The 27283-nt window shown below is 67.3% G+C and overlaps 3 protein-coding genes across 4 annotated transcripts in view; all 3 read right to left on the minus strand.

The window, feature by feature from the left end:
- The window catches only part of DPYSL5 (dihydropyrimidinase like 5), a 51689-nt gene extending 39681 nt beyond the window's left edge, over positions 1-12008 (minus strand). For both annotated transcript variants that reach the window (XM_088530733.1, XM_088530732.1), the window contains exon 1: positions 11986-12008. The gene's annotated coding sequence lies outside the window, so the exon portion shown is untranslated. The remainder of the gene's footprint in view (positions 1-11985) is intronic.
- The window catches only part of DNMT3A (DNA methyltransferase 3 alpha), a 34323-nt gene extending 20932 nt beyond the window's left edge, over positions 1-13391 (minus strand). Inside the window, exons 1-3 of the mRNA XM_088530725.1 lie at positions 13259-13391; positions 9578-9682; positions 1814-2117 (exon numbers count right to left, since the gene is read on the minus strand). Coding sequence (XP_088386851.1) covers positions 1814-2117; positions 9578-9682; positions 13259-13327 — 478 coding nt within the window. The 5' untranslated portion in view covers positions 13328-13391. The remainder of the gene's footprint in view (positions 1-1813; positions 2118-9577; positions 9683-13258) is intronic.
- A 6761-nt stretch (positions 13392-20152) lies between these two features.
- DTNB (dystrobrevin beta) overlaps positions 20153-27283 on the minus strand; it is a 117051-nt gene continuing 109920 nt past the window's right edge. The window contains exons 16-19 of the mRNA XM_088530763.1: positions 26283-26347; positions 24668-24704; positions 23514-23580; positions 20153-20285 (exon numbers count right to left, since the gene is read on the minus strand). Of these exons, the coding sequence (XP_088386889.1) occupies positions 20153-20285; positions 23514-23580; positions 24668-24704; positions 26283-26347 (302 nt within the window). The remainder of the gene's footprint in view (positions 20286-23513; positions 23581-24667; positions 24705-26282; positions 26348-27283) is intronic.

Consider the following 27283-nt stretch of genomic DNA (forward strand, 5'->3'; position numbering starts at 1 on the left):
CCGTGCTCACCTCCATCCTCACCCTGCTTTGCAGATCTCCATCCCCGGATCTGCCTTGCTCATCATCATCCTCCTGCCTTGCTCGTCCTCCTCCTCGCACCGTGCTCACCTCCATCCTCGCCCTGCCTTGCTCATCCTCCTTCTCCTGCCTTGCTCACCTCTATCCTTGCCCTGCCTTGCTCAGCATCATCCTCCTGCCTTGCAGAGCTCCATCCTCGCCCTGCCTTGCTCATCATCATCCTCTTGCCACGCTCGCCCTCCTCCTCGCACCGTGCTCACCTCCATCCTCACCCTTCCTTGCTCATCATCATCCTCCCGCTGTGCTCACGTCCATCCTCACCCTGCCTTGCAGATCTCCATCCCCGGCTCTGCCTTGCTCACCTTCCTCCTCCTGCCTTGCTCACCTCCATCCCCGGCTCTGCCTCGCTCATCCTCATCCTCTCCCCTGCCTCGCTCCTCGTCACCCTCCTCCCCGCCTCGCTCCTCCTCCCGGCCTTACTCACCTCCGTCCTCGCTCCTGCTCTCCATGCCTGCCTCATCCTCGTCATCCTCCCTGCCTTGCTCACCTTGGCCCTGGCCGCCCTCACCACTGTCACGAGCTGCGTGCAGGGCTCAGCCCCCTGCGGCTCGCAGGGCACAGCCCCATGCCAGGCGGGTGGCTCATGGTGGCTGCCGCGGTCCCCTCTCAGCCTGGGCAGTGCAGGGACACGTGGGGACACGTGGGGAACAGCACGGACAAGACGGAGGTGGGTCCTGGCCCCCACGTGCACCCACACGTCCAGGATGCAGCTCTCTGGCCTCGTGGCCTGCATGCCCTGTGGCCACCTGCGTCTGTGTCCTGCATGTCACCTGGTGACACCAGTGTCCTGGACACCAGCCCGATGACACCTGCACCTACGTCCTGCACGACAACCTGGGGACATCTGCACGCCACCTGGTGACAACAGCACCTGTGCCCTGGACACCTGCCTGGTGACACCTGCATCTATATCCTGCACAACAACCTGGGGACACCTGCACCTGCACATCAGCCTGGTGACACCAGTGCCTGTGCCCTGGACACCTGCCTGGAGACACCTGCACCTACGTCCTGCACGACAACCTGGGGACATCTGCACGCCACCTGGTGACACCAGTGCCTTGGACACCAACCAGCAACACTAGTGTGTGTCCCCTGGGGCCACCCCCCACACGAGCACTTGCCCCCTGCACACTAACCTGGTGACACCAGCGCCTTTGCCCTGCACGTCAGCTGGTGACACCAGTGCCTGTCCCCTGGGCACCACCTGGTGACACCAGCACCCACGTCCTGGACACCAACCAGCAATACCAGTGCCTGTCTCCCGGATGCCACCCTGGCCACATCATCCCTTGTCCTCTGGACACCACCTGGTGACACCGGCAGTGTCCTGGGCACCACCTGGTGACACCAGCACCCATGTCCTGGACACCAACCAGCAATACCAGTGCCTGTCCCCCGGATGCCACCCTGGCCACATCATCCCTTGCCCTCTGGACACCACCTGGTGACACCGGCAGTGTCCTGGGCACCACCTGGTGACACCAGCACCCACGTCCTGGACACCAACCAGCAATACCAGTGCCTGTCCCCCGGATGCCACCCTGGCCACATCATCCCTTGTCCTCTGGACACCACTCAGTGACACCGGCAGTGTCCTGGGCACCACCTGGTGACTTGAGCGCTTGTCCCCGAGTGCCCGCGGGGCACAGTGGTGCCGGTGCCCTGGGCCCCCCGTCTCGGCGCCCCGTTTCCCCCGCGTCCCCGTGTCCCCGCGTCCCCACCGGCTCTCACCTTTCTCGGGCGCCTCGAGCAGTTTCCGCCGGCCTCGCTTCTTCTGGGGGTCGGCGGGCGCCAGGTCGCCCTCGTCGCCCTGCGGCTCCAGCCCCTCGCGGGGGCTGCAGCGCCCGTTCTCCAGCGCGCGGGCGCCGTCGGCCTGCGCCGCGCGCTCCGCCTCGGCCGGCGCGCCGCGCTGCGCGCTCGCCCACGCGGCGCCCTCCGCATCCGCCTCGCCGGGCGCCGCCGCCTCCGCCGCGCCGGCCTCCGGGGGACACTTGGGCACGGCCGCCGCGTCCTTGGGGGCCTCGCTGCTCTCCACCTGCCGGGGCACAGAGGGACGTGAGCGCTCGGCCCGGCCCCGGCCCCCGTCCCCATTCCCGTCCCCATCCCACACCGTGCCACGAGGGACATCACGGTGTCACCAGGACAAATGGCCAGCACTGCCACAACACCACAGCCAGGGCCACCTCTGCCTCCATCCATGTGGCCACTGCTTCACGGGACACCTTGGACACTACCACCCCCACGGCCATCAACACAAGGGCCACCACCCCCATGGTGTCCAACACCATGGCCATCATTGCACAGCACACCACCACAAGGGCCACCATCCCCATGGTGTCCAACATCACGGCCATCATTGTGTGGGACACCATGGACACCACCACAAGGGCCACTATCCCTATGGTGTCCAACACCATGGCCATCATTGCGCGGGACACCATGGACACCACCACAAGGGCCACCATCCCCGTGGTGTCCAACACCATGGCCATCATTGCGCAGGACACCACCACAAGGGCCACTATCCCTATGGTGTCCAACACCATGGCCATCATTGCGCGGGACACCATGGACACCACCACAAGGGCCACCATCCCCGTGGTGTCCAACACCATGGCCGTCATTGTGCTGGACACCACCACAAGGGCCACCATCCCCATGGTGTCCAACACCATGGCCATCATTGCTCTGGACACCACCACAAGGGCCACCAACCCCATGGTGTCCAACACCATGGCCATCATCGCGCGGGACACCATGGATACCACCACAAGGGCCACCAACCCCATGACCATCATCCCAGCGGCCACCAACACCACAGCCACCGCTGCTACGGCCACCACCAGCAGGACCATCACTGCCATGGTCACCAGTACCACGGACATCACTGTCAGGGCCACCAGTACCACGACCAATGGTGATGACTATGGCCACCAGTGTCACAGACATCAACACCATGGCCACTGTCACCAGGGCCAAGACTGCAATGGTCACTACCAGCACAGCAATCGCCACCACAGCCAAAAACACCACGGGCCACACCAAGGTCCCCGTCACACCCCGGTGCTGCCCCTTCAATCAGCATCTCCAATGCAATTGCAGGTGCAGCCAGGGAGCACGCTGTGTGTGCATGCACGTTCAATGAGGCAGCGCGCTGCACATGTGTGCATGCACGTTCAATGAGGGAGCATGCTGCACATGTGCATGCACACTCAATGAGGGAGCATGCTGCACATGTGTGCATGCTCAATGAGGGAGCTCGCTGTGTGTGCATGCACACTCAATGAGGGAGCACGCTGCATGTGCATGCATGTGCATGGACAATGAGGGAGCTCACTGTGTGTGCACATGTGTTCATGCACACTCAATGAGGGAGCATGCTGCACATGTGCATGCTCAATGAGGGAGCTCGCTGTGTGTGCATGCACACTCAATGAGGGAGCACGCTGCATGTGCATGCATGTGCATGGACAATGAGGGAGCTCAGTGTGTGTGCACATGTGTGCATGCACACTCAATGAGGGAGCACGCTGCGAGCACGTGTGTGCATGCACACTCAATGAGGGAGCATGCTGTGCACGCACACATATGCTTGCACACTCAGCGGGGACATAGTTGTGTGTGCGCAGGGCAGGCCCCCGGTGCTGCATGTGACAGGAAGAGCGGGTGACAGCGCTGTGCATGGGTGCATGTGCACGTGATGCACCTGGGAAGTGCTCGTCACGGCTGCCTGGTGCCACAGGGGTCACGAGTGTCACACGCAGGGTGCCGCAGCCCGCTGCAGGTGCCCGTGCGAATGCGCTGAGCCCCATGCAGCCCCCATGCGCGGGGGTGATGCGCGGGCTGCACACGCGTGTGCCAGCGCACCGACGCGGTGCTGGAGCCGGGATGGCGGCGCGGGCGAAGCGAAAGGGCCGGCGGTTTCCGTGGCGAAGGAGAGTGAAAGTGCTCGTGCGTCACGGCCGCGCCGTCCCCCGGCCACGCTGCGCTGCGCGGGCACGAGGCGGCTGCTCCGAGGGCCTCCCGCGGTGCATCCCTGCAGCGGACACCCGCGCTGCAACACCGAGCTGCGACTCCACCGTGCACCGCCCTGCAACAGCCCTGCGCTGCAACCTCACCGTGCAACACCCCTGTGCTGCACCGCTGACCTGCAACCCCACCGTGCAGCACCCTGCAGCAACCTCGCGCTGCAACACAGCGCTGCACCGCTGACCTGCAACCCCACTGTGCATTACCCTGCAACAACCAGCGCTGCAACAGGGCTGCAACCCCTCTGTGCATCACCCTGCAGCAACCTCACGCTGCAACACAGCGCTGCACCGCTGACCTGCAACCCCACCGTGCATCACCCTGCAACAACCAGCGCTGCAACACAGCGCTGTACCACTGACCTGCAATCCCACTGCGCATCACCTTCAGCAACTCCGTGCTGCAACACTGAGCTGCAGCCCCACTATGCAACACCCTGTAGCACCCCCATGCTGCAACACTACCATGCAGACCCCTGCAGCAAACCCATGCTTCACACTGTTCAACACCCTGAGACATCCCTGTGCTGTACCCCACAGTGCAACACCGAGCTGCAACCCTACCATGCAACACACTGCAACAACCCCACACTGCAACACAGCTCTGCACCACTGAGCTGCACCCCCACCAAGCAACACCCTGCAATAACCCCGTGCTGTAAAACTGTGCTGCCTCCCCCACCATGCAACTCGCTGCGGTACCCTCATGCAGCACCTCTGTGCTGCAACCCCGCGCAACAGCCCCTGCACTGCAACCAGCCCCCCGCACTGCAGCCCCCCGCTGCAGCCGTGTCTCACCCCGAGCTGCCCAGTGCATGGACCCCTGCGGCAGGTCAGAGCCCGTTGCATGGCCGGAGGGTCCCTGCAGCGGGCACGGTGCAGCATCGCAGCACCAGCCCCGGGATGCTGCATCCCATGACGCGACCCACAGGGGGGCTCGGGGCGGCCGTGGTGGCTCTGCAGGTGCCTCTGGGGGCTCCTGCCCGGCCCCCCAGTGCGACACGGTGCAACGGGGGGGCTGCGGCCCCGGTGCCCCCCCGCAGGCACCGCTTACCATGGCGCTGCCGCCGCCTCCCCGCGCCGGCCCCACGCGGCGCTTCCTGCTCTGCCGTGCACAGGGAGGAGGGGACGAGCGGCGGCGCCGCGGGGGGGCTGGGGGCGGCCGCCCGCGCCCCACAGCCGTGGGGCAAGAAGGCCCCGCTGCAAAAACCCGGGCCGCAAGGTGGGCAATGGCCTTGGGGCAAGCGGGGGCTCGCGTGCAAGCGTGAAAGCACGCAGACCTGCAAGCACGCATGCAACGTGCAAGCACACGGGCGTGCAAGCATGCAGACCTGCAAGCACGCATGCAATGTGCAAGCACACGGGCGTGCAAGCACGCAGACCTGCAAGCATGCATGCAACGTGCAAGCACATGGGCGTGCAAGCACGCAGACCTGCAAGCATGCAAAGGCACAAACGTGAGGGCACGAGCCAAGGCCCGGGAGTCCCAAGGGAGTCCCGGCCTTCCAGGAAGAAACCAGATCCGGAGCCGGCCCCCCCACCCGGCACCTGCCGCCCGGCGCCCTCGCGCCAATCCAGCGGGATGGGGGAGCCGGCAGATCCCCCCCCGGCCACGGGAGCCGCAGGGAGCTGCAGCGGGAGCCGCGCGGCAGCGGGGCGGCCTCCGGAGCACCGGCACGGGGCCCGCGGCAGCCTCTTCCCGCCGGCACGGCCGGATCGCTCCGGGAGCGGGGCGGCCCCGCGTGCCGCCGGCACAGCTCTGCAGGCTGCAGCGGCTGCTCAGATCCCTTGGGAATGTCGGTGCCGTGCGAGCACACTGGCATGGCGCTGGAATGTCAATATGGCGCGGGAATGTCGGTGCAGCGCGGGAATCTCAGCGCGGCGCGGGAACACTAACACGGTGCAGGAATGTCGGCGTGGCGCGGAATGCCGGCACGGGACGGGAATGCCGGCACGGGACGGGAATGCCGGCACGGTGTGCGAACACCCGCCGCTTCCTCGCGCCGCAGGGGCCGGGAGCGGGTGCACAGGGCTGTGCGTCAGGGCTGTGCGGGTGTTCGCTTACAGGGCTGTGCGTGTGTGCGGTGCGGGTGTGCGTCACGGGCTGTGCGCGGGTGCGGGTGTGCATCACCCGTCGGTGGGGGGTGTGCGCCTGTCTGTGCACGCGGGGCAGCAGCGAGGGGTGCGCGCGCTTGTTGTCACCTGGAGGGGAGGTTGTTGTCCCTGCGCTGGTCTGCACAAGGTTGTGCAGGAGCAATTAGCAACTGGGGCTACTACACTAATGAGCGCAGAACAGGCGGCCCCCGAGAGCTGGAGTTTCATCAGCCGGAGCAACAACCCCTGACACTTGGCCCTGTGGGGCTCTCTGCCTGTGAACACACAGTTACACCCGGCCCCGCACGCACAGCTGCACCAGGACACAGCCCTGGGGGCCTTCCGCCTGTGCGCACACAGTTACACTGTGACACCCGGCCCCGCACGCACAGCTGTATCTGGACACTGCCCTGGGGGCCCTCCGCCTGTGCGTGCACAGTTACACCGTGACACCCGGCCCCACATGCACAGCTGCACCAGGACACAGCCTTGGGGGCCCTCCGCCTGTGCGCACACAGTTACACCGCGACACCCGGCCCCGCACGCACAGCTGTATCTGGACACAGCCCTGGGGGCCCTCTGCCTGTGCGCACACAGTTACACCGTGACACCCGGCCCCGCACGCACAGCTCTACCAGGAAACACAGCCCCATGGGATCACACACAGCTACACACACAGATTGTGCGCACATGGCTACACCGCAACACCCGGCCCCAGGGGCTTTCTGGCTGTGCACACACAGCTACACCACGACACTCAGCCCTGGGGGCTCTCCTGCTGCCCAGACACAGTTACACCGTGATACCCGGCCTCGGGTCTCTCCGGCTGTGCACACACAGCTACACCGTGACACCCGTCCCCGGGGGCTCTCCTGCTGTGCACACCCAGCTACACTTCAGTACTCAATCCAAGGGACTTTCCGGCCTGCGCACACACAGCTACACCGTGACACCCATCCTCGGGGCTCTCCGGCTGTGCATACACAGCTACACCCGTCCCTGGGGGCTCTCCGGCTGTGCATACACAGCCACACTGCGACACTCGTCCCTGGGGGCACTCCAGCCTGCACACACACAGCTACACCGTGACACCCATCCTCGGGGCTCTCCGGCTGTGCACACACAGCTACACTGCGACACCCGTCCCTGGGGGCTCTCCAGCTGTGCACACACAGGTACACCATGACACCTGTCCCTGGGGGCACTCCGGCCTGTGCACACACAGCTACACCGTGACACCCGTCCCCAGGGCCTCTCTGGCTGTGCACACCCTGCAACACCCGTCCCCGGGGGCTCTCCGGCTGTGCACACCCTGCAACACCCGTTCCCGGGGGTTCTCCGCCCCTCGCCCCCCAGCCAGATGCCCCCAACAGCCAAAGCAGCAGGGCCGGGATCCCCCCGGCAGCGATGGGATCCCGCTCCCGCTCCGGCCGCTCCGCTCGGCGCCCCCGGCCCCGCCGCGGCTTCCAGGGATATTTATAGGCGTCCGCGGGCGCTTCCCTGCGCGGGCGGCACTGCTGGCACGGCCCGGTGCTGCGGCCCTGCCAGCTCCGCGCTCGGCAGCCGGGCCCCGGGGCAACCAGCAGCGCGCGCAGCGGCGCGGGGACGCGTGGGGCATCGGGGCACGCGTGGGGCATCGGGGCACACGTGGGGCACGCGTGGGGCATGCGTGGGGTGACACAGTCCATGCACAGGAGTGCACAGGACAAGCATGGGGCTGCATGGAGCATGTACAGGGCTTATGCACAGGGCTGCAAGGAGTGTGCACAGAGCTGTATGGGTCATGCACAGGACTGCACAGGTGCTGCATTAGACATGCACAGGACTGCACTGGTTGTGCACAGGGTACGTGTGGGGCACGCACGGGACTGCGTGGTGCAGTATGGAGCACCCATGGCACATTCCGGGGCTGCCCAGGGCGTGCGCAGCGCTGCAAGGCGCATGCACAGGGGCTGCCCAGGGCGCGCGCGCGGCTGCATGCGGCTCGCGCTTCCACTCGCAAGATGCAGCCGGTGCAACGCGTGCGGACGGTGCCACCGCCATCGGCACCGGCGGCAGGGCGGGAGGAGCGGGCGGCCGGCGCGGGCGAAGGCTCCGCTCCTCCTCCTCGTGCCGGTCGCGGGCCCCTCCGGCGCGTGGGACGCGGTGCCAGCTCACGTCGCGCCGCCGCGGCCCCTCCCCGGCGCGCGGGGCCCCTCGCGCCTCCCGCCGCGGCCCTCCGGCATTTTGTCCCCGGAGCCGCTCGCTCCGGCAGTCCGAAGCCTCCCCGCTTCCAGGCTCCGTCTATTCCTGGCCGCCGTCTCCCGGCTTGTTCCCGTGCCAGCATTGTTCTTCCCTGGAAGCGCTCCCCTCCCGCCGGCCGCCGCGGCTCCCGCGCTGCCCCTCCGCGCATGGCGCCGCGCAGGCCCCGGCGCCGCATCCCGCGGGAGCGCGCGCGTGCACCGGCGTCCCGCGCGGGGACGCCTCCCCTTGCACTTCCCGGGGCTGCCCGTGCAGACGGATCCTCCGGGAACTCCCCAAACAGCCCTTTTCCTCCCCAAATGCCATCTGCCCGGGCATGTCCGTGGGCAGAGCCGGGAGCTGGAGTCTCCGGCGGGAGCCACAGCTGGTGCCGCTGCCACCTGCACTGCCACACGCTGCCTTACACCACTGCACCCTGCGCCGCAGGAGCTTGCACCACGCTGCCGCGCTCGCTTGCACTGCTGCACCATGCACCGCTGCACCCTGCACTGCTGTGCACCACTGCACCCTGCTGCGCTGTGCACCGCCAGGCCGTGCCTGGCACCACTGCGCCGTGCGCTGCACTGCTGCACCGTGCATTGCACTGCGCCTTGCACTGCTGTGCCCTGCACCGCGGTGCTGAGCACCACCACGCGGGTCTTGCACTGCACAGCCCTGCAAGGCATGGTGCAAGGCACGATGCAGCAGAGCAAGGCACGTGCAAGGCGCCGGGCCTAGCACTGCTGCTCTGCGCATGCTTGTGCCATGCCTCCAACTGCCACGCTGCGCACTGCTGCGCCATGCCCTGCACCGCCGCACCGTGCACCTCTGCACTGTACCTTGCATTGTCACGCCATGCACTGGCGCACTGCCTGCACCACGGAACCCTGCACTGCTGTGCACCGCTGCACCGTGCCTTGCAGCGCAACTGCACCATGCCTTGCAGCACTGCGCTGCGCACCACTGCACCGTGCCTTGCAGCAGGCCCTGCCGTGCTGTGCCATGCTGCGCCACGCTGTGCCGCACCACGCCGTGCCGTGACACACCACGCCGTGCCATGCTGCACCATGCTGTGCTGCGCCGTGCTGCGCCGTGCCGTGCCGTGTCCCCGGCCCTCGGAGCGGCCCGGCGGCGGCGGCGCGGGCGCACTCACCTGGGCGTGTTTGCGCTTCCGCCCCGGGCGCCCAGCTTTCCTCATGGGCGTCCCCGGCTCCTGCCTCTCCTCCTTGCTCGCGTTCTCCTCCGGCTCCTCTTCCCCCTGCCAGCGGGAGAGAGGCACAAAGCGGAGGGGACGGTTACGCCGCCCGCGCCGGGGACGCCCGGGGGGCAGCGTGTCCCCCCCTTCCCCGGCTTCACCTGAGCCCCAGAAGCCGCCGGCGCCGGCACGGCAGGAAGAGGCCGGCGGAGGGGGGAGGACGGGAAGGAGCAGGGGCCGCCGGGGGGGCTGGGAAGGGAGAGGCCGGGGAGGGGATGGGAGCTGGCAGCCGCGCAGCTCCCGGCCTCCAGCTGCACCGCGCGCCGCATTCCTGCCCGGCACCGCCGCGGCGCCCTCGCGGGGCCGGCGCCGCGCTCGGCGCGCGCTCCGCACCATGGCACGAGCGCGGGGTGCTGCACCGGGCCTGGGCGCTGCGGGGTGGGCACTGCACCGCTGCTCGCGGCAAGGGCGCCGCATGCAATGCAGGCACCGCACTTGCTGGCACGTCTGCATGGGAGCTGCGCTGCATGCAAGCCAAAGGCACGGCCGGGAGCGCGCGCGGGCGTGCAAGCCGGGGCAACACGGATGCACCGGGCACAGGTGCCAGCGGGAGGCTCCGGCACAAGCTGCCGGCACCGGGGAGCAGCAGGAGCGGGACGCAGCGGGATGCAGCCCCCCTGCACCCCGGAGCGCCCCGGAGCAGCTGCCGCGAGCTGAGTCATCCCGCGCGGAGCGGCGTCCCGCGGGGCCGGCCCGGCGCGGGGCTGCGTCCCCGAGCGCCGCTGCCAAGCAACGGCCGCGGGGAAACCTCCGCCGGGCGCGCGGCCGCGTGACGCAGCGCCCGCTCCCGCCTCCCGCCGCCCGCCGGCTGCGCTGCGGCGCCGGCCCCGGGGCGCGCGGAACGGCGGGGGACAGGGGAGAAGTGCCCATGGGTGCGCGGTGCTGCGCCCGTGGGCATCCTGCTCAGTGCCGTGGGCATCCGTGGGCATCCTGCTCACCCGCTGCTGCGCCCATGGGCATCCTGCTCAGTGCCGTGGGCATCCTGCTCACCCCGTGGGCACCCGCTGCTGCGCCCATGGGCATCCTGCTCACCCCGTGGGCATCCGTGGGCATCCTGCTCACCCCGTGGGCATCCTGCTCACCCGCTGCTGCGCCTGTGGGCATCCTGCTCATCCCATGGGCACCTGTAGCTGCACTCGTGGGCATCCTGCTCACCCTGTGGGCACCCGCTGCTATGCCTGTGGGCATCCTGCTCAGTGCCGTGGGCATCCGTGGGCATCCTGCTCACCCCGTGGGCACCCGCAGCTGTGCCCATGGGCATCCTGTTCAGCCCTATGGGCATCCGTGGGCATCTTGCTCAGTGCCATGGGGACCTGCTACTGCGCCCATGGGCATCCTGCTCAGCCCCAAGGGCACCCGTGGGCATCCTGCTCACTCCATGGACATCTGTGGGCATCCTGCTCAGTGCCACGGGCATCTGTGGGCATCCTGCTCACCCCATGGGCACCCGCTGCTGCGCCCGTGGGCATCCTGCTCACTCCGTGGGCACCTGCTGCAGTCCCTGCAGGAATCCTGCTCCTTCGCCCCAGCTCCCATGGGCATCCCATTGTAGCACCCCATACGCACCCCGCTGCAGCGCCTGTGCGCATCCCGCTCTATTGCGCCACGTGCATCACACTGCAACCTCCTCATGTGCAGTCCTTGGCAGCCCCTAAGGGCATCCTGCTCCACGTGCAGCCCACTGCTGCATCCACCTTGCATCCTGCTCTGCCCAGCACGCACCTCACCGCAGCGTCCCATGCGCGTCCTGCTGCAACCCCCCACAGCCATCCCAGTCCATCGCCCTGCAGGCAGCACCCTGCGTTCATCCCATCCCATCGCCCCATGCGCATCCTGCTGGAATCCCCGATGTGCTTCCCATTGCAGTCACTGTGGGCATCCTGCTCCATCACCCCACGTGCATCCCGCTCCGTCACCTCATGTGCACCCAACTGCAGGCATCCTGCTGTATCTCCTGCAGGGAATCCCTCACGTGCATCCGAATGCATCCCCCATGTGCAACTGGATGCATCTCCCACACTTAGCCCCCGCCTGCATCCAGATGCATCCCGCATGTGCATCTGGATGCAATCCCCTGTGTGCATCCGGATGCATCTCCCACGTGCATCCCCCGCCTGCATCCAGATGCATCCCCTGCGTGCATCTGGGTGCAATCACCTACATGCATCTGGATGCAATCCCTTGTGTGTATCCAAATGCACCCCCCCACGTGCATCCGGATGCATGCGCATCCCTTGCAGCCCCCGCGTGCATCCCTGCGCTCTCGCTCCTGCGCCAGCCGCGCTCCGCCGGGGTCACGCCAGGACAGCTCCCGCTCCGGCTCCGCGCTGCCGCCAGCCACGTCCCTGCGCCGGCGCTGCCCCCGCGCCGCGGTCACCCGGCCAAGGCCACCGGCAGCCACAGCGCGCGCAGCCGCCCCGGCGCAACGCCCGCCCGCCGGCGGCTGCGGCAGCGGCTTTTATCGATACTCCTATTTATTCCTTGCTCCCAGCTGTGCCAATAAGGTGCTGGACGCCTTCCAAGCCGACGCACGGAGCTCCCGCTCTGAGGCTGGGAGCGGCGGCTGGAGCAGAGGAAACGCTCCCCTGCGCCAACCCGGGGAGCAGCACGGCTCCGGGAAGCGGCACTGCCCTGGGATGCAGCACGGCCCTGGGATGCGGCACTGCCCTGGGATGCGGCACTGCCCTGGGATGCAGCACGGCTCCGGGAAGCGGCACGGCCCCGGGAAGCGGCACGGCTCCAGGAAGCAGCACGGCCCTGGGAATCATCCCAGAGCCCAGGGCCAGGGAGCTGGGAAGAGCCCCGGCCCCGGGAAGCTGAGCAGCCCCTTCCCGCCAGCGAGGAGAGGCTCCGTGGCCGAGGAGCCCGGAGCGACTCCGCGGATGGCAGCGCGGGCTGCCCACGGCGCCCGGTCCAGCTGGCGGCTCCCGCTCGGCCTGGCTCCCGCTTCCGGAGCAGCATCGGTGCCTTTGCCGGCACTCGGAACGGGAGCAGCCGCCCCCGCACAGGCGGAATCCGGCGGGATCCCGAGGGCCCGGGTCAAGCCCGGCTGAGCCAGCCCCACGGAGCGGCCCCGGCAAACGCGGCCCTGCTCTGTGGCGACCTCGGCCCCACGGACACGGCGCCGCACACGGACACACACATGGACACGTGTCCGCCCCGTGCGCACGGACATGACTCCGCACAGGTGACCCCAACGTGGGTCCCTCTGGAAAGGGACACACGGACACGGCCCCACGCACGTGGAAATGACCTCATGCACGAGCACCCTTGCACCTGCACCCTTGCACCTGCGCCCTTGCACGCGCAGCCCTGCACACGCAGCCCTGCACACGCGCACGCTCCGTGCACCATCCTGGCAACACCGCGAGAGCACCCGGCACACGGGGACGGGCCCAGGAGCCCCCTGGTCCCCCTGGCCACCACGGAGGTGACAGCAGGTCCCTGCCGCCGCGTCCCCCCGCCGCCCCGCGCCAGGAATAGCTCAATCCGCGCTAATCCCGCGCGGCGGCTCAGGGCTCTCCCGGCAGCCCCGGCCGCGCTGAGCCCTGGCGCGCTCGCCGCACGCACCGCCCTTACCTTGTGCGTGTCGGGCGCCTCGCGGTCGGGCGCGGGGCTGCTGGTGTCGACGCTGCCGCTGGAGGGCATGGCGGGGGCAGCGGGGCCGGGGCTCAGTTAAAAAGCGGGAATAATAATAATAATAATAATAATAATAGTGGGAGCTGGGATAAAAAAGAGGCCGCGGGGCGGGCGGCCGAGCGGAGGCGTCGCGGCTTCCCGCGCGGCACAGGGGGCAGCCCGCAGCGTCGCCCGGCGCGTCCGTGGGTCCGTGCGCGTGTCCGTGCCGCCTGCCGCCTTGTGTCACCTGCGAGGGAAGCGCAGAGGGTGAGCGCCGCCGGACGCCGCGGCCCTGCTCCCGTTCCCGCTCCCATTCCCGTTCCCGCTCCCATTCCCGTTGCCGCTGCCGAGCCCGGCCCCGCGCGCGGGAAGCGGCCGCCGGCACCTGTTGCCATGGCAAACGCCGGCCGCGGCCGAGGATGCCGCTGGCAGCGCCGGCCGCTTCCAGAGCTTTCCAGCGCGGCCGCCCGGGGGGCTCCCGGCGCAGCCCCCTTCCCGCGCTGCTCCGAGCCCCGTTCCCGCAGGATTTGCTCCCAGCGAAGCCGGATCGAGCAGCCACGCATGGGGGGGGGTGGCGCTTACCGGGTGCCGGGCCCCAAGCGCCGGCGCCCGCGGCCGATTTAAGGGAGCGCCGGGAGCGCCAGGGACCCCGCGGCTCCCCCGGCAGCGCCGCGCTGAGTCAGCGCCGCCCCCGCGCCGGCCCGGGGGCGAGCGGGGGACCCGGCGTCACCGCGCGTCACCGCGCGCCCCCGGCCCTGACTCAGCGCGGGGCGCGCGGGACCCACGCGCGGCCGCGGCCCCCACGGGCGCGCGCGCCCTGGCCCCGCGCCAGCCGCACGTGCCGCGGGCGCCGGGATGCGGGAGCCGAGGCTGGAAAAGCCGGGCCCGGAGCGGCGGCGCGGGCGAGGCCCTTCCCACCAGAAATTAGGTGCGAGGGTGTAATTGCAGCAGCGGTTAACCGCGCCGCAGCCCCGGGCGCCCTTTCCAGCGGCTGCAACGGCGGCGCGATCCGGCACCTGGCACAGCACCGCGCATGGGGACGGCAGCAATGGGGCTGCACCGTGCATGGGGATGGCAGCATTGGAACTGCACTGTGCATGGGAATGGCAGCAATGGGGCTGCACCGTGCATGGGGATGGCAGCATTGGAACTGCACTGTGCATGGGGATGGCAGCAATGGGGCTGCACCACGCATGGGGATGGCAGCATGGGGACTGCACTGTGCATGGGGACGGCAGCATTGGGACTGCACTGTGCATGGGGATGGCAGCATTGGAACTGCACTGTGCATGGGGACGGCAGCATTGGGGTTGCACCACGCATGGGGATGGCAGCATTGGGACTGCACCGTGCATGGGGATGGCAGCATGGGGATTGCACTGTGCCTGGGCATGGCAGCAATGGGGCTGCACCACGCATGGGGATGGCAGCATTGGGGCTGCACTGCACACAGGGACAGGAGCACCAGGGCTGCACCGTGCACGGGCATGGCAGCATTGGGGCTGCACCGTGCATGGGGATGGCAGCATTGGGGCTGCACCGTGCATGGGGATGGCAGCATTGGGGCTGCACTGCACACAGGGACAGGAGCACCAGGGCTGCACCGTGCACGGGGACAGGAGCACCAGGGCACCACCGTGTACAGGCATGGCAGCAATGGGGCTGCACCGTGCACAGGGACAGGAGCACCAGGGCAGCACCGCACACAAGGATGGCAGCAATGGGGCTGCATGGGGACAGGAGCACCAGGGCAGCACCGCACACGAGGATGGCAGCATTGGCTCTGCACTGTGCACAGGGACGATGGCCACAGGGCTGCCCTGCACGTGGGGACGGCAGCACCGGGGCTGCACCATGCACAGGGACCATGGCACCAGCGCAGCACCACGCACGGGGCGGCAGCACCAGGGCTGCACCGCACTCAGGGCCGGGATTTCCTAGAACTATTCGGGGACATTTTCGTTTCAAGCCAGGAAGTTTCGAGGTGACTGGGCCCCAGGGCTCTGTCACGTGCGGCGCCGCCGCGGCCGAACGCAGCTGGCCGGTCCCTGCTGTGCCCCGCTCTGCTCTGCTCCGCTCCGGCCAGCAGCGCCCGCTTCCCTTTCCCGCAGGGATTTGGTGCTGGAGCGGAGCGCGGCCCCGTCCCGGCGGCGCGCGCGGCACGGCACGGCACGGCACGGCGCAGCACGGCGCGGCGCAGCGCGGCGATGCGAAGCGCGGGGGCCAATCCAGTGGTGACAGCAGCTACGTCACGCGAGGGAAGCAGCAGGCCGAGAGGAACTGAGCTCAGAGGAAAAATGTCATTCGCTCCCGGGGCCGCGCACGCAGCCCGGCACCCAGGAACGCTCGGAAACACACGGAGGGCGGCAAGGAAACGGGAAGGGAAGCGGCCACCCCGGCCGCGGGGACGGCACCGCGGGAGCTGCCGCTGCCCCGCACCACGGCCCGGCTTGCACCACCAATCTGGGCGGTTTGGGGGAAAAATTCCCACTTCCCATCGGCACAGATAGGAGTGCAGTTAGGGGTGCAACTTTGCTGCCCTTGGGGGGGATTTTGGCACCCGAATTGCAGTTTTGGGGACGTTTAAAGCAGCAGCTCCTGCGCCTGGCTGCGCCTTGCTCCAGACCCCAGCTGCTCCCATGGGAAGGAGGCAGGAAGGGAGGCAGCCTCCCTGCTCCGGCCCCCCGGACAGGCCCGGATGGGATGTGCTCGGAGCAGTTGGCGCGCGAATTTTGCTCCGCTTCCCGGCGCTTCCACACGGGAATATCCCCAAATTTCCTGGGATGGGGCGGCTGCCCCTCTGTGCCACCACGAACAGGCTCCGGAGCTGCCTCCCGGGTGCCGCCGCGCTCCCCCCGGCACTGCAAGTGCTTCAAGGCAGCGCTTCAAAAATCAAGGGGGGAGAGGAAGAATAGGGAAAAAAAGGGGGGAAAAAGGAAATAGCCAGAAGCCCCAGCGGCTCCCATGGCCCCGAGCCTCCTGCCGGAGCGGTGGGAATGAACTCCGGCGTGGGGCAGAGGGAAGGGGCACAGAGGCCCCGAGCTCGGCTCCGTTCCCCAGGACACGGCGACAATCCCGATGGGATGAGAGGGGAGAGATATGCGAGGGGATGAGCTGGCAGGGGTCCCTGCGGGTGGCCCTGCATCCCGGGAAAGGGCAACGGTGATGCTCCATGTCCCGTGGTGACATCCCGTGTCCCAGGAAGGGGCCATGGAGAAGCCCCATGTCCTGGGAAGGAGGTCACGGAGACACCCGGTGTCCTGGGAAGGGGTCATGAAGACGCCCCATGTCCTGGGAAGGGGTCACAAAGATGCCCCATGTCCCGGGAAGGGGCCGCGGAGACACCCCGTGTCCCGGGAAGGGGCCTGAGCCCCACGCGAACACCCGCAGTGGTGCCCGGGGGAAGGGGCCCGAAGCGCCGTGTCCTGGGGAAAGGCTGCGGCGCTGCCCCCGTGCCCGGCTGGGCCCGATGCTGCGCGGCGGGGACTCGCGGGGCCGGTACCGGCGCCGCAGGGGCTCGTGGGGCCGGTACCGGGACAAGCAGCGCGGCGGGGGCTCGCGGGGCCGGTACCGGGACAAGCAGCGCGGCGGGGGCTCGCGGGGCCGGTACCAGCGCGGCGGGGGCTCTTGGGGCCGGTACCGGCGCGGGCAGCGCGGCGGGCGGCCGTGCCCTTCACGGCGCGGATGCGGCGCCCTCAAGGACACGTCGGCGGCCGCCGCGGCGCGGGGGCAGCGCGGGGACCCCCGCCCGGGCCGCCCCCCCCGCCCCGGCCCGCGCCGCGCCCGGGGCCGCCATCGGGGGGACGCGGCGCGCGGGGGGGGAGGCCCCGGCGGGAGGCGGCGGCAGCGGGAGGAGGAGGAGGAGGAGGAGGAGGAGGGTCATGCCAGGCTGCCATGTTTTCCTGCTCCGCCGCCGTGCCCTCCCTGCCAGGCGCCGAGGGGGCGGCCGCCCCGCCGAGCGGCCCGGCCCGCTCCGGGATGGGGGGGGGGAGATCGCGGCGACACCGCGGGGTGGCGGGGGGGGGGGGGGCCGTTGCTCCGGTCCCCGCAGCGCGGGGGCGGCGCGGGGCAGCCCCGGTGTCCCGGCGGGGGGGGGGGAACCGGGGCGGGGGGGTCCGTTACCTGGGCCGGTGCGGGCCCGGCGCGCGAGCCGAGCCGACCGCCGCTGCGCCGCCCGGCGAGGCCTCCTCCCGCAGCGCCGCCGCCTCCACTGCAGCAGCGCCCGCCCGGCCCGCGCCCGCGCGCCCGCCCCGACGGCTCCGAGCGCCCGCCCCGCCGCCCGCCCCGCCGCCACTGCAGCACGGGCCGCCCGCGCCGCCGGCTCCTAGCGCCCGCCCGCCGCCACTGCAGCACCGCCCGGAGCGGAGCGGAGCGGAGCGGAGCGGGCCGAGCCGGGCCGGGCCGGGAAAGGCGGCCCCCGGGGCCGGGCAGCGCCGGCTGGGGCGAGCTCCGGCCCCCCGCGCTGCAGCGCGGGGCCCTGCGGGTTGTGCTGCACCGGTGCAGCCCAGACCCTCAGTGCCAAGCAGGGCTGCAGCGCGGGGCCCTGCGGGTTGCATTGCACCAGTGCAGCCCAGACCCACAGCACCAAGCAGGGCTGCAGCGTGGGGCCCTGCGGGTTGTGCTGCACCGGTGCAGCCCAGACCCACAAGGCCAAGCAGGGCTGCAGCATGGAGCCGTGTTGCAACGGTGCAGCCCAGACCCACAGCACCAAGCAGGGCTGTAGCGCAGGGCCCTGCGGGCTGTGCTGCATCAGTGCAGCACAGACCCACAGTGTCAAGCAGGGCTGCAGCGCGGGGCCCTGCGGGTTGTATTGCACCAGTGCAGCCCAGACCCACAGCGCCACGCAGGGCTGCAGCGCAGGGCCGTGCTGCACCGGTGCAGCCCAGACCACAGCACCAATGCAGCACGGGGCCCTGTGGGGCTGTGCTGCATTGGTGCTGTGCAGCCTGGACCCACCGTGCATGGTGAGCAGGCCCTGTGGGGTTGGGCTGTGCTGCTGCATTGGTGATGTGCACCAGGCTCACAGTGCATCTGCATGGGGCGCAGCGCTGCAGGACAGGGTTGAGTTATGCAGCTGCACTGGTGCTGTGTAGTGCTGGCTCCAACACTGCTGGGCAGCTGCAGGCCTGCAGTGCAGGCTCAGGGCATGCTGCTGGCCTACAGCACTGGGCAGCTGCATGGAGCGCAGGGCTGCAGTGCAGGCTTGGGCCGTGCCGCTGCACTGGTGCTGCACAATGCAGCTGGGCACACAGTACAGCAGTACACACAGTGCAGCCGGGCTGCGAGCAGGGCCAAACCGTGCGGCGTGGGGCCGAGCCGGGCACGGCAGGGCTGAGCCCTGGCTGTGCAGGGCCAAACTGCAGCGTCGCGCAGGGCAGCGCCGAGCGGTGCTGAGAGGGACAGTGTGCAGCTGCGCCGTGCAGTGTCACACCGTGCAGCGTCACACCGTGCAGTGTCAAACCGTGCACTGTCACCCTGTGCAGTGTCACACCATGTACTGTCACCCTGTGCAGTGTCACGCTGTGCAGTGCTCTGCTGGGACCTGCTCTTCTGACCCATGCCAGCTACGCAGACCTGGGCCCAGCCAAGCCTTGTGGTGCAGCGCTGAGCAGAGCTGTGCAAAGCCAACCCGTGCCATGCCCACCTGTGCTGTGCAGCGCCAATCCGTGCCGTGCAGCACCAGGCTGCTCCTCCAAAATCATCTGCTTGACGACGATGCCAACCTGGGATGAGTGGCCGACACTGCCGAGGGCTGCGCTGCTGTTCAGGGAGACCTGGATAGGATGGAGACCTGGGCACAGAGGAACCTTGTGGGGTTCAACAAGGACAAGTGCAGGGTCCTGCCCCTGGGCAGGAATAGCCCCAGGCCCAGCACAGATTAGGGGTTGACCTGCTGGAAAGCGGCTCCATGAGAGGGATTTGGGAGTCCTGGGTGTCACCAAGTTCCCCATGAGGCAGCAACGTGCCCTGGTGGCCAAGAAGGCCAATGGGCTCCTGGCTGCAGCAGGAGGAGCGTTGGCAGCAGGGCCAGGGAGGGGATCCTGCCCCTCTGCTCAGCCCTGGGGAGGCACCTGGAGCCCTGGGGGCAGCTCTGGGCTCCCCAGGACAAGAGGGACCTGGAGCTGCTAGAGAGGGGCCAGCGCAGGGCCACGAAGGTGATGGAGGGACTGGAGCAGCCGTCGTGTGAGGAAAGAGTGAGCGAGCGGGGCCTGTTGAGCCTGGAGAAGAGAAGGCTGAGAGGGATGTGAGCAACATGGACAAGTAGCTGAGGGGAGAGTGTAGGGAGGATGGGGCCAGGCTCTGCTCGGTGGTGGCCAGTGACAGGACAAGGGGTAATGGGGACAAGCTGAACCCCAGGCAGCTCCATGTCCATGTGAGGAAGAACTTCCTTGGTGTGAGGGTGCCCGAGCCCTGGCACAGGCTGCCCAGAGAGGCTGTGGAGGCTCCTTCTCTGGAGATGTCCAACCCGCCTGGATGCCCCCTGTGCCCCGTGCTCTGGGTGTCCCTGCTGGAGCAGGGGTTGCGCTGGGTGATCCCTAGAGGTCCCTTCCAACCTCAACCGTTCTGGGATTTTGGGATTGTGTGCTCCATGCAGTGCTAGGCTGTGCTATGGTGCACCAAGCCGTGCCCTGCCGAAGCGCTGATAAAATGCAGCTATTTCAGGGTCTCTCATCCCTGATCCCCGGAGACCGCCGAGTCTCCAGGGACGCGCGAGGCCTGAGCATCCTCCAGGCACGCGTTTCCTAAGAGGGGCTTTGCATGGAAATCCCTTGGCAGGATCAAAGCCGGATAATGGGCATGACGGCACCATGAAGGCTCGGAGCCCAGTGAAAGGTCTCATCAGTTTGGATGTCGCTAAGTGTCGTGACGAGGGCTGGACCATGCGGACGTGCTGGGAGCGCCCGAAGCAGCCACCACGCTCTGCATGTAGGTGCAAATAGGCAGCAGCTCCAGCCTAACCCGCAGCAGCTCCCGGCGCCTCCCGATCCTGCCAGGAATCCAGCAGCTCCGATAGCCAGAGGGGGATATTCGAGGGGACAGGTCAACCCGCTGGCCCTGTGGGCCGGAGGTGGCAGGGGAGGGACTCGGGGAATCCTGCAATGGGAAAAGCAGCAGCAGAGGCTGCTCCTGCGTGCAGAGGAGCTGCCCTTGGAACAGGCAGCGCATCCCGGCCCCGGAGACCCTCGGGCAGCACAGAGATTGCCGAGCACCCTGGGTGACAGGGACATCCCTGGCTGCAGCATAGTGGCACTTCCACGGGCGGCAAGAGAGCGCAGCATCCTGGTGCATCCCGGGTGGGGAGGGATTGCAGTATCCTGGTGCATCCTGAGAAGGGAGCACAGCATCCCGGTGCATCCCGGGTGGGAAGGGATAGCAGCATCCTGGTGCATCCTGAGAAGGGAGCACAGCATCCCGGTGCATCCCGGGTGGGAAGGGATTGCAGTATCCTGGTGCATCCCAGGAGGGAAGGGAGCCCAGCATCCTGGTGCATCTTGATTGGGAAGGGATTGCAGTATCCTGGTGCATCCCAGGAGGGAAGGGAGCCCAGCATCCTGGTGCATCCCGGGTGGGAAGGGATTGCAGCATCCTGGTGCATCCTGATTGGGAAGGGAGCGCAGCATCCTGGTGCATCCCAGGAGGGAAGGGATTGCAGCATCCTGGTGCATCCCAGGTGGGAAGGGATTGCAGCATCCTGGTGCATCCCAGGTGGGAAGGGAGCCCAGCATCCCGGTGCATCCCTGGCTGAGCCTCCAGGTGGGTCCCGCTGCGCCCGGAGCCCGGCGGAGCCCGGAAGCTCTTGGTGCAGGGATCCCGGCTCGTGCTCGGTGCTGGAAGGCTCCGAGCGCACATGGGGGCACTGTGAAATAAGGCATTAATTAATAATGCTGATAATTAGTGCCGCGTTCCCCGGCGGCACAGGAGGCCGCGCTCCCGCCGCAGGGAGCATCCCTGGCCCCACGCGCCGCGGCCGAGGGGCAGGACCCGAATGTCCCTCCGTGTCCCCCATGTGCCCCCTGCTGCACTCGGTGCCCTACGGAGCCGCCGCCTCCTCCTCGTGCTGCCAAATCCAGGTTTGTGCTGTGCGGCCTCCCTGGCACCGGCCTCCGCCGCTTCCCAGCGCCTCCGGGTTTCCCTGTGCAGGGGCTGCAGTCGGGATGCGGAGGGATCCCAACTCCCTCCCCGTGCCCCCTGTTGCTGCTCTGGTGCTTGGGGCGGGCGCTGCAGGGCCGGGGGGTTCCTTGTCCCGGAGCGTCGCGGTCGATATTCCTGGCACAGGGTGCCCGGGGGGACAGGAAACGGGCAGGCTGGTTCTGCGGTGCCGGCGCCTGCAGCCCGGTTCTGGTCCAGGTGGGACGCACCTGCACGGCTGTGCTGGGGCTGCACCACTGCATGGTGAGTGCATGCGCCAATGCGGGGGGGTTGCATCACTGCACTGGGTGCTGCACAGTTGTGCTGGGGGTTGCACTGGGGGGATGTCACACATTTGCAAGTAGAGTTGCACCGGGAGGGCTGCATGGTTGCACTGGCTCGTAGCATGGTTGCACTGGAGCAGGGTGCACCGTGGCACATGGGGCTGCACTGGGGAGGGTGCACAGCTGCACCAGGATTTGCATGTTGCACTGCAGGGGCTGCACGGTTGCACTGGGCCCTGCATGGTTCTGTCCTCGCTGTGCCGAAACCCCCCTGTATCCCAGAGCTGCAGGCTGCAGCGTGTGGCCCCTGCATCCCAGTGTGCATGTGCATGTGTAAGCATGGGTGCAGCAGCTGCGTGTGACACTGGGCAATGCAGCATAGCCCTGCATCTGTGTGCATGCATCCATGCAGCAGTGGCACCTGGGTTACACATGTAACATGTGTGCGTGGCCGCGGCTGTGGGGCCGGCCCCAAACGCAGCCGCAGGGCACACGCTGTCCCCTTCCCTCCCTCGCTCCGCTGCTTCCAGGACGTCTCCGAGCCCTGCGGCAGCAGCAGCAGCCCCGGCTGCAGCCGGGGGCCCTGTGCATGCAGGGCAGCCGCTTCCTGCAGCCCCCATGGCCGCTGCGTCCCCCGCTGCGGAGCACCCGCATCCCTGCACATCCCTGCATCCCTGCGCGCGCTCCGGGGCGCTCAGCCCTCCCGCAGCCCCTCGCACCCTCCCCAGTGCCCCGGTGTCCCCCTCGGTGCATGCACCGAGCGCCGGCTCTGCGCCAGGTCTCTGCAGCGGTGACGGGGCTCACGTGCAAGGCCAGCATGTGTGCACGGCCGGGCTGCTGGGCCTGCCCGAGCGCGCGGCACTTTCTGCACGTATTTTACGTGTCTTTTTGCCTGCCTATCCGTGCATTTGCAGCCCGCTGCCCCCAGGCCCCGTCCCCGCTGCTTTGCTCTTCCACGTGAGCGGCAGCCCCGGCGCCGGTGGGGAGAGGCCGATTTATTCCGCGTTTGCAGATGTCAGAACGCGGCTCCGTGTGCTCCGCTCCCAAGGGCGGCCGTGCACGCGGGGTTGCGCCGGGGCACAGGCACGCACGCGTGTGCACGTGTGTGCACGTGTGTGCAATTGCACACACACGTGCATGTGCACTGGCGCAAACGTGCATGCATGTGCACGTACACACGTGCACTGACATTTGCAAATGCACCGACATTTGCACCAAAATTAACGCATGGAGAGGGGCAAAGCCACCGCAGGGGAATCCCAAGCCATCCCAAAGGCATTTTCCCAATGGTGAGCCCCAGCATTCCCGCTTTCCCGGAGCCTCCGCAGGGTCCAGCCTGCCCCTCCGCACACTGCTGTGACGAGCGGGCCGAGCTCTGCACAGCCCCATGCCCCGCTCTGCACCCGCACCCTGGCAGGAACGACCCATTTCCAGTGAACACGGATGGGAAGCAGGAGCGCAGGGACTCCGCTTCCTTCCCGGTGACGCACAGGGCACCTGGTGGCTGCGGTCACACGGCGGTGGCCGCGGGCGCGTTGGGAGCTCGGCTCTTTTCCAGGGCCCTTGGTGTCCCCCTTGGGACGTGTCCCTGTGGGAGCTGGAGCAGCACCCGCGTTGGGGACGCCAAAGAAAGGCTCTGCACACGCACCCGTGGGAGCGCTGGCTTCCCCATTTTTTTGTTTTCCTGGAAGCTCCCGTAAGCCGCAGGGTGGGCCGGCGCGCGGCCCGGTGCCGCCGGAGCGTCGCGGAGAGCAGAGCATGCAGGAGCCGGCGGTGGCCGCGGTGGCGGGGACGGGACGAGCCTCTTGCGCAGCGTCCGGGCGCGACGCTCCTCGCTCGCTCGGCCGGGGTCCGTCCGCGCCGGCGCCGCTGCAAGGACAGGGCACGCGGTGACCGTCGCGGCCAGCCCCGCGGGGAACCGCTGTGTCCCCACGGGGAACCGCTGCATCCCCACAGGGAACCGCTGCGTCCCCGCGTCCCCACGGGGAACTTTTGCACCCCCAAGGGTAACATCAGCATCCCCCACAGGTAACTTCCACAACCGCCAAAGGGAATTTCTGCATCCCCGGGGGTAACTTTTGCCAAGGAGGGGACCAGGGTTGGCATCGTGGCACACGGGTGGGAAAGTCCTCCAGGCCAGGAGCAGCACTGCCCTTCCGAGGAGACCAGGAAGGCCTCTCCTTCATGGAAACACCTTTTTTGGGCTCTTTTGGCAGGGGGCAAACACCCCTGTCCCCTTTTCTCCGCCTTGGCCGTGCCGGCTCTGCCGGGACAGGAGCTTCTCCCCTTGGAAGCAGCGCGTGGGGGGATGCCGGCCACCCCCCTCCATCCCGGCCTCCTCGGCGGCCCGGGCTGTTCCTTCCCCTTCTTGAGTTACCGGATCGTTTCCCAGCCCGGGCAAGACTTGAATTCCCAATGCAGAAGCTCCCCCCGCGCTGGGGCCATCTCTGCCCATCAGCAAAGCGGCATCTGGGCAAACCCGGCGCCTGCCGCTCCGCACGCCGGCCCTGGAGCGACGCGGCTGCGCGCGGAGCCGCCGCGATCGGTGCCGGAAACCCGAGCCCGCGGCAGGGCTCGATAGGCATCGCGCCGGCGCGCCGGCCGCATTGTCCCCAAGGCCACCTCTCCTGCCACCTGCTCGCCGCGCCGGCTCGGGGCCGCATCGCCGCCCTCCCGGGGCGGACACGGTGTTTTTAGCCCCTCTGGAGAGGGTGGCCACAATAGGATCCCGTTTCCCCATGCGTTCCGTGTCGTATCCCGGAGCGGCTCCCGCTGCAGCGGGCGATGGGGCCCTGCTTGCTGCAGACTTGGATCTTGGTAGGAGAACACCCGATTTTGGACGGTTCTCGCCATGGCAGGGAAGGTCCCTCACAACAGAAGGGACCCAGGGGCTCGGAGGGATGCGATTTGCACAGAGGTTGCTGTAAATGAGACGGGAAAGGGCACCCACACTTACCCGAATTGCTGTGCAGCCTGTGGTCGTTCTCTCTAACCTGTAACACAGGGGAAAAGAAACAAGTGTCAAGTGGGAAATTCTACTTTTTGTGAGATGAACCATCCAGCTGCCCCCCTTGCAGGGCTGCACGCGGCGGTGCAGGCGCGTGGATCAACCTCAAGGCCTATGGATCCTTGGGAAACTGTTCCTTGCACCATCCACGATCCCAGGCCAGGGAAGGGCTGCGGTGGGGAGGGACCTCATCTCGTGAGCAAGGATCCCTGCGCTCCCTTTCCACATTTCCAGATTTCCACCCAAACGCAGTGTCTGGATGTGCTCCGTGCTCTCCTGATCCCCAAACCCGCACCCACGACGGCCTCCAGGCTGCTGCCTGATTTGGGACGGGGGCTGCAGAAGGCAGAGCCCATTTGGAGCCTTCCGGAATGATTCCATCCTATTGAAGCAGCGGAATGTCAGGAATGGACGCGGGGAAAACCTGCATGGAAGCCAATGAGCAGCACTCGTCTTCCTGGGTGCCTTCCAGCATCCATCCCTGTTCAGCTCCTCACGCTCCCCCTTCCCCTATTTCCCATGCTGGATACATTTGGAAAAAGCCAGAGCGTCATCTCCCAAGAATCTGAAATATTTAACATAAGAGGCTGTTCCAGGACAAAGAGAATCCTGTGATTTAAAGCTAATGTGATACCGCTTTGAAAAGTGTTCTTCTAGCCGAGGTCAAACTTACGGCACTTCTCCATATAAACTTATCATTTCCAACACTGATGGAAAAAACACTGGGAATGAGAGCAGTCCTGAGCACCCGAGAACTTGCTGGACAGGGAAATGCCGGAAAACAAGCTTTTTGGTAAGAAGTGTCAGCTGCTTTCCGTCCTCACAGCCAGAAGGAAAACGTGCACAGAACATCAACAACAAAAGGCAGAAAACGTTCCCGTTTGCTGGAATTAGACCCGGCTCAAGCAAGACGAGCGCTCGGGCTGATCCGTCCCCGTCCAGGTCTCCCGGTCCGGGCAGGCTCTCCCTTTCCCGAGGCGGATGGGGGTCCCTGGGCTCCCGGAGCGACCATCCGGAGTGACCGTCGGTGACCATCGGAGCACGCACACCCGCTCGGGGGTGCTCACAGGCCACCCCACGGCCTGGGGTCACACAGAGGGATCCGGGACCTTGGCCTTTGCAATGACATCATCGCGATGTGATGATGTCATCACCACCGCAGTGATGTCATCACCACTGCAGTGATGTCAGCACCATTGCAATGACCTCATTGCTGCTGCAATGACATCATCGCCATTGCAGTGACCTCATCACCTTTGTGGTGACCTCACTGCCATTGCAATGACCTCATCGCCGTCACAATGACCTCATCGCCGTTGCAATGACCTCATCGCTGTTGCAACGTCATCACCGTTGCAACGACGCCATCACCGTCACAATGACGTCATCACCATTGCAATGACCTCACCGCCGTCGCAATGACCTCATCGCTGTTGCAATGACGTCATCACTGTCACAATGACGGCGCTGCCGTGACCCCGGTCCCCTGCACCGACAGCGCTCCGGCACCCGGAGCAGGGAGCCCGGCAGCGCCAACGGGCTCTTGCAGAGCAGCAACCCACACCACTATTTTACCTTGGTCCTTCCCATTCTGCATTTTTTCTGTTTCCTCTTCATCTTCTTCCTCTGCTTCAAAAAAAAAAAGAAAAAGAAAAAGAAGAAAAAACATGAGACAAGTGAGACGAGGACGTGAGAGAGCAGGAATTTCCTACAGAAGGGAGAAATGGCTTTCCCGGCGTGGCTGGGATGGAGAGCAGGTCCCAAGCGCAGCTCGGGTGGAGGTGCCACCATCCTTCCCATGGGCACAGCTCCCTTTTGGAGGGAAGGCCCCACTGGGTGAGCAGAGCGCTCGCTGCAGCTGTGCCCGGCCCGGGAAATGTCCCCGTGTCCCCTGCGCATCCCATTGCAGCGACAGGAACGACGCCGCGCGCAGTGGAAAGGAAGCCGGGGCTTCAGAGCCAAGGCCAGGTCCAGGAGAGGAAAAGGAAGGTGTTTATGGAGACGCAAAGCGAAGAGCCTGGAGATTGTCCCTTAGCCGCAGAGCTCCCCCGGTGCAGGGTGTTCGGTGACACCCAAGCTCATGGGGACGCCGGGGACGAAGCCGGGGGCACGGACCCTCGTCCGAGAGCTGGTGGATCATTATATCTAACTGCAGTTAAGATTAAGAGGGTTTATGGCCGGGCTCGTATTTATGGAGCGGGAGCGGGAGCAGAAGGTCACATTCCTGCGCGGGTGGCGGGTCCCATCCCCGGGTGACGTTTCAGCCCTGCAAACAGGTACCGGTGCCACGAGCAGAACCCCGGAGCCTGCTGCATCCCCGTGGGCTCCGCCGGGGTAAAAACGGTGCACGGCTCCACACCGGAGCGGGGGCTCAGCCCAGCAAATAAATGAAAGCAGCAAATAAATAACCGCAGACATCTGTTTGAGGCCGAGGGTTTGCTCGAGCCCGAGGGGACAGAGCTGCGGGTCTGGGGACACGGCGATTTATGGAGAAACACGAGGCCCGTGAGCTGCGGGGCCCTGTGAGCCCGGCTGCAGCACATGAAAGGCTTTACGAACCCGCAG

The sequence above is a fragment of the Tinamus guttatus genome, unplaced genomic scaffold (genome assembly GCF_059628265.1).
Source record: "Tinamus guttatus ecotype Peru unplaced genomic scaffold, ASM5962826v1 Tinamus_guttatus_pri_ptg000386l, whole genome shotgun sequence".
Classification (NCBI taxonomy): Eukaryota; Metazoa; Chordata; class Aves; order Tinamiformes; family Tinamidae; genus Tinamus; species Tinamus guttatus.